We start from the raw sequence: 6,568 nt of genomic DNA on the forward strand, positions 1-6,568 counted from the left end.
AAAAAAAAAAAACTCAGTCGCTTTATTCTTAAAAGAAAAAAGAATATATCCATATATCCCCCCATATAGTAAATAGGAGCCCGGGATTCATCCTGCACACGTCCACTACATAGGAATCAATTCATTTCAAAATTTAAACTTTAAAATTTTAATTATTAGAGTTTATGATTAATAAATATTTAACATTCTATTACAGATACTTACTACCGTCTCCTAGTGTAACATACTGATGTAAATAAAAATTGTCTTTGTTGCCCCCCCCCCCCCAGCAACCAATCAGATTCCACCGTTCATTTTCAAAGAGTCTGTGAGGAATGAAAGGTGGAAGACCATTCTGCTTTACACCAGTTTGATAAATCTCCCCCTTAGTGTTTAATTTTTATTAGTTGTATTAAAAAAAAAATCTGCCAAATTGTGAACAGAATTAGAAATTTACATTTTTGAATATTATCTTTTTTTTAAGTAACATTTTATAAACATTGAGACTTATTAAACATCAAACTAAAGTAATAGCGAACAGCTGCGTAAGGCTGGGTTCACAATGTGTTTTTGCAATGCGTTTAACGGATCAGTTTTTTTTAACGGACAAAAAAAAATAGTGTCAGCACCGTTTTTGTGTCCCTCAAAAAAAACGGATCCATTTTGATCCGTTTTTTTTATAATGGAAGTCAATGGAAAAACAGATCAAAACGGATGCACACAACTGCATCCGTTTTTGCAATCCGTTTTTCATTCTTTTCTTTTTTTCAAAAAACGGATGGAAAAAACGGATTGCAAAAACGCAGTGTGAACCCACCCTAACAGCAGGAGATCTGGTTTTACTTCTTACTTTCTAAGCTTCACAGAAAAAAAAAAACATTTCATATAATAAATTGTACAGACATTTATATATAATATTTCATTCGTATTATAAATGTTATATAATTACAGGGGAAATTTCAATATAATATAAAAAAAAATACGATGCCCTCAATATTTTTTTTTTCATCACCATTTAACATTTGTACAAATAAAGTAAAGAAAAATCCCATTAGTTTTTTTTTTCCCAATTGTTTTTTATTAAAATTGAAGACTATAGCGACATATTTTATTGTTAGAAGAAATAAACTTATAATTTGACTACAAATAGTAATAAGCCTTAAAGGGGTACTCCAGTGGGGAAAAAAGGATTTCAAATGATATTAATTATACAAATTTGTAAATTACATTGATTTAAAAATCTCTAGTCTTCCAGTACTTATCAGCTGCTGTATGTCCTGCAGGAAGTGATGTATTCTATCCAGTCTGAGACAGCGTTCTCTGCTGCCACCTCTGTCCATGTCAGGAACTGCCCTGAGCAGGAGAGGTTGTCTATGGGGATTTGCTGCTGCTCTGGACAGTTCCTGACATAGACAGAGGTGGCAGCAGAGAGCACTGTGTCAGACTGGAGAGAATACATCACTTCCTGCAGGACATGCAGCAGCTGATATGTACTGGAAGACTGGAGATTTTTAAATAGAAGTTTTACAAATTTGTATAACGTTTGGACACCAGTTTTTCAGTTTTTTTCAGAGTACCCTTTTAAATTAGATCTATTGTCAGCTTGTGCCGATCTATTCTACTACAAGGCTTTTTTCTTAATACAAATCAGATATATATCCACAGAAGCCTGAATCTCTTTGTTTCTTAAACTATATATCAAAGGATTTAGAAGGGGGGTCAGTACAATGTAGACGAGAGAGATAAACTTGTTAACAGTCAGTGAGTGTCCTCTGTACGGGACCATGTAGATGATGAGCATAGACCCGTAATAGATAGACACAACCACCAGGTGAGAGCTACAGGTGGAGAAGGTTTTCTGCCGGCCCGATGTGGAGGAGATCCCAAAGATGGTGATAAAGATGTGAGCGTAAGTTATAATAATAAATAAGAAAGGTAATAGAATAATAAAGACAGAGTGGACAATAATGTCTATACCCACACCGGTCGTGTCCGAACAAGAAAGCTCTAAGAGAGGGGCCAAGTCGCAGAAGAAGTGGTTTATAACGTTAGAGCCACAGAAGTCAAAGTCACATACGAGAACAAGTGTGATAAGCACCAACATAAAGCCAAACCCCCAGGAGGAGATGAGGAGGCCGTATCTAAGCCGGACGCTCATCATTGAGATATAATGTAACGGTTTACAGATGGCCAAGTAGCGGTCATAGGACATGGCTGTCAGCAGATAGCACCCAGCGCTGACTGATACCCCGTACAGGTAAAACTGAATGAGACAACCGACAAAGGATATAACGCTACCACCTCTAATGATAACATCCAGCATCTTAGGAACAATGTTAGATATTTGGATAATGTCCGACAGCGCCAAATGTCCAAGGAAGAAATACATGGGAGAGTGGAGACGTCGGCTTGTGGACACCAGGAGAATGATCAAGAGGTTCTCACATAGAGTCACACAATACATGAGAAGAACAATAGAGAAGAAAGACAACTTGTAATCATACAGAGCCGGGAATCCCAGAAGAAGAAACCCAACGGAAGTGGTGGAGTTCATCTCATTCATCTTCATCGTGAACCATCTGGAGGCGTCTCGTAGAACAATGATGATACAGAAGAGCAGGTCTCAGGTTCAAACACTCGGATTATTTTGTCTCCATTTTGCTTTTATCGATATATTTTCTCTGTCAGTCTTAGTCCTTATCCCGGTAAATATTTCTTATATACCGATATTTACTTATTTTCTCTACAAAATCAAGAAACATTACACTAGACATTTTCAGTAGCCTGATCGGACGTGTAGAGGGGTTTGTATGGAGAAGAACTATGACTATGGATAATACCGGCTTTATGTATCTTTTACCTCTTTAAACCCCCCGAGGACGGGACCATCGGGGATAATATCACAGCAGATGCGTCGCCTCTCAAAGTAACGAGTCTCAGGTGATTATAATAATAAGAAGAGCATTAGTCACTAATAACGTAGGAAGAACTAGAGCTCTAGGAGATTTTGTGGTAACATACCAGGGACTGATCAGACTTAAATAACACAAAAAAAACAGAAGTAAACTAGGAATCTAAACCTAAAAAGTATTGTACACAGAATTATATACCGAATGGCATCTTCCCCTTAAAGGTTTGTTAATATAAATGTTCAATCAGCTTCTTTTTGGGGGGTTCAGGTGCGTTTGCAGTGCCCCATGTGGTACCAGTACAGTGTAAACCCCCCCAGAAGTGACTCCATTTTGGAAACTACACCGGTCAAAGAATGACCTCTGGGGGAGAAGTGAGGAAAGCTTTTAGCTTTTAGGCCACAAAAATAAAAAAAATTCCTTTTTTTACAGTAAAATACATTTTGCCCCAAATTTTCACAAGGATCATAGGGGCCTAACCACCTCGACTTTTATTACACAGTTCCTCGAGTACAGCAGTACCCCAAGTGTGGTCAGAAATTGCTGACTAAGCACACCGCAGGGTTCACACAGGTAAGAGAACATTTTGCATATTTACTGCAGGTTTTAGGCCCCTTTAAGGCTCCAGTACAGTGGAAGCCCCCCTATAAGTTACCTTATTTCTAAAGCTATACCCCTCAAAGAATTTATTCAGAGAACATATTTCTTAGGGTTAAACAGATATTTACTTTTTTCTTTTCTAATGATATATATGTTTAACTCAAAATGACTATTTTTTCACAAGAAGCCCCCCCTTAATATTTGCTATGCAATTCCTCCTAAATATGGCAGCACCCCATACGTGACCATATACTGCTGTTTGGGCACATAGCAGATGGGGAGAAGGACCATTTTTGTTACAGAATTTGTTGGACTGTTTTGGGGGCAACATGTCACATATTTACTGCCCTGAGATACCAGTACAGTGTTTACAGCATTTTGTTCATTTACGGGCGTATTGTGCATTCTGACCAATCCCCACGGGTGTTTTTGTGATTTGCATTAAATTGAGATATTTTTCCACCTAGATGCCATTCCCGTGTGCCATATGTTGCACCCCGCTTGTGCCCCTGGAGATGTGCACCATATACATTAAGGCCTCTTGGAAAAATGTATCAAGGACTTGTTTCTAGAAAGGCAAAAATGTCCAATGTCTGGCCTGATTCCACTGCTTATTATGGCCTTCTGGATGGAGTGAGGTATTATCCCAAGACTACAACTAATTGATGGGGTTCTGACTGCTGGAACCCCACCCATCACAGTAACGGGGATTCTGACTGCTGGAACCTCATCCATCACAGTAAAGGGGATTCTGACTGCTGGAACCCCACCCATCACAGTAACGGGGATTCTGACTGCTGGAACCCCACCCATCACAGTAACGGGGGTTCTGACTGCTGGAACGTCATCCATTACAGTAACGGGGATTCTGACTGCTGGAACACCACCCATCACAGTAACGGGGATTCTGACTGCTGGAACCGCATCCATTACAGTAACGGGGATTCTGACTGCTGGAACCCCACCCATCACAGTAACGGGGGTTCTGACTGCTGGAACCCCACCCATCACAGTAACGGGGATTCTGACTGCTGGAACCGCATCCATTACAGTAACGGGGGTTCTAACTGCTGGAACCGCATCCATTACAATAATGGGGGTTCTGACTCGTGGAACCGCATCCATTACAGTAAGGGGAGTTCTGACTGCTGGAACCCCACCCATCACAGTAACGGGGATTCTGACTGCTGGAACCCCACCTATCACAGTAACGGGGATTCTGACTGCTGGAACACCACCTATCACAGTAACAAAAGTTCTGACTGCTGGAACCCCGCTTATCACAGTAACGGGGGTTCTGACTGCTGGAACCCCAGCCATCACAGTAACGGGGATTCTGACTGCTGGAACCCCACCCATCACAGTAACGGGGATTCTGACTGCTGGAACCCCACCCATCACAGTAACGGGGATTCTGACTGCTGGAACCCCACTTATCACAGTAACGGGGGTTCTGACTGCTGAAACCCCGCCTATCACAGTAATGGGAGTTCTGACTGCTGGAATACCACCTATCACAGTAACGGGGTTCTGACTGCTGGAACCCCACCCATCACAGTAACAGGGGTTCTGACTGCTGGAACCGCATCCATTACAGTAACGGGGATTCTGACTGCTGGAACCGCATCCATTACAGTAACGGGGATTCTGACTGCTGGAACCGCATCCATTACAGTAACGGGGATTCTGACTGCTGGAACCCCACCTATCACAGTAACCGAAGGATCCACACGAAAGGAACAAGTTAGAAATCCCAGGGCGTTTGACCCCTGTACCCCCCCCCCCAGCCATTTTCCGCATCAGGCTCCGGTTTCTTTGTTAATAATAGAGCCGCAGGTACGGCGCGTGATTTCTGCTGCCCACATGTCTGTGTCTTGCAGTCTCTAGTTTAGGCAGCATGCAACAGGTGACCGGTTCCCTTTAAGATCACCCCACACCCCCCTGGCTTCTGGTTCCGGGTCAGAAGGGGCTATATAAGTTTGTCTTTTACCATGTGTAAACATGTGGACCTCATGAAGAGTCTAACACTCCAATACACATTTGTATCTATAAGGCCTTGGACTGTAGCACTTTTCCTCAGTGATGGTTCCCTACACATACTTAGGACTTTCTGTAGAAGCAGAATAGGGAGGCAGCCGTGGTACCGGGTACAGTTATTGCTTTGCTGTCAGGTGCCATCTAGTGGTTAGTGTTGGTACTTCTCCACTATTTTATATCTCCACCCATAGAAGGGGAGAAAAGGATTATGGGAAGAAGAAGGGGAACTTCTCTCCTGTCTGCACAGAATGGTCACCTGGGCTGCCTAGTCTATCCCTTTATAGCCGGTAAGCTGTCCATTAGTTAGTATTAGTAGCTATCAGCGGCCATAGGGACAGTTCCTGACTAGTTATAGAAAGTTGTTAAATATCAGTTTATGTTTGTGCAGCATTGGTCTCACCCATCATCAGCCATTATGGTTCTGTCATGTATTTGCCATCTACTGTTCATTTGTTTGATAACTGCATTCTCCTACTTCTTCATAGACTGGCACATGCTAAAGAGGAACTCCTAAGGGGAACTGAAGGGGGGGGGGCATGAAAGGTAGAGGTGGGGCTATGGGGAGGGGCATGGATGGTAGAGGTGGGGCTATGGGGAGGGGCATGGATGGTAGAGGTGGGGCTGTGGGGAGGAGCCTGGAGGGTAGAGGTGGGGCTATGGGGAGGGGCCTGGATGGTAGAGTTGGGGCTATGGGGAGGAGAAAACGTGAGCATGAACCATGATAGCAGAGGGGAAAAGAGGAACAGCAAGAGAGACAGAAAACTGCATTAGAGGAGCGGGACTAGTGTACGACCACATGAAGGCTATCAGGGGGAGAATATGTGAGAACCTGGCATTGTTTCCCCTTTGACTTACTGCTGTATGTTATATATGCTTGTACTGCACTATATCACCTCAACCGTAGAACTACATGGCTAAAGGTAGGACCACAGCCGGCTGATTGAAAAACTGCTCTGATATCCATGGGCTCCATATCTTGGAGAAACCCCACACCCCGGGCTATAATGTGTTCAGACCAATACAGCATTTACCTACTGTATAAC

The 6,568-nt window shown here is 42.7% G+C and overlaps 1 protein-coding gene across 1 annotated transcript; it reads right to left on the minus strand.

Moving 5' to 3' along the window:
- Positions 1–1,600: 1,600 nt before the first annotated feature.
- LOC138786217 (olfactory receptor 5G29-like) lies at positions 1,601–2,548 on the minus strand. The gene has a single exon (XM_069963049.1). It carries the CDS (start codon positions 2,546–2,548, stop codon positions 1,601–1,603), a length of 948 nt encoding a protein of 315 aa, XP_069819150.1.
- Positions 2,549–6,568: the final 4,020 nt, after the last annotated feature.

Source organism: Dendropsophus ebraccatus, chromosome 1 (genome assembly GCF_027789765.1).
Source record: "Dendropsophus ebraccatus isolate aDenEbr1 chromosome 1, aDenEbr1.pat, whole genome shotgun sequence".
NCBI classification, from domain to species: Eukaryota; Metazoa; Chordata; class Amphibia; order Anura; family Hylidae; genus Dendropsophus; species Dendropsophus ebraccatus.

Bases quoted from the DNA above. Each gene is read 5' to 3' on its own strand.
- LOC138786217 (XM_069963049.1), bottom strand. From the start codon at position 2,548: ATGAAGATGAATGAGATGAACTCCACCACTTCCGTTGGGTTTCTTCTT.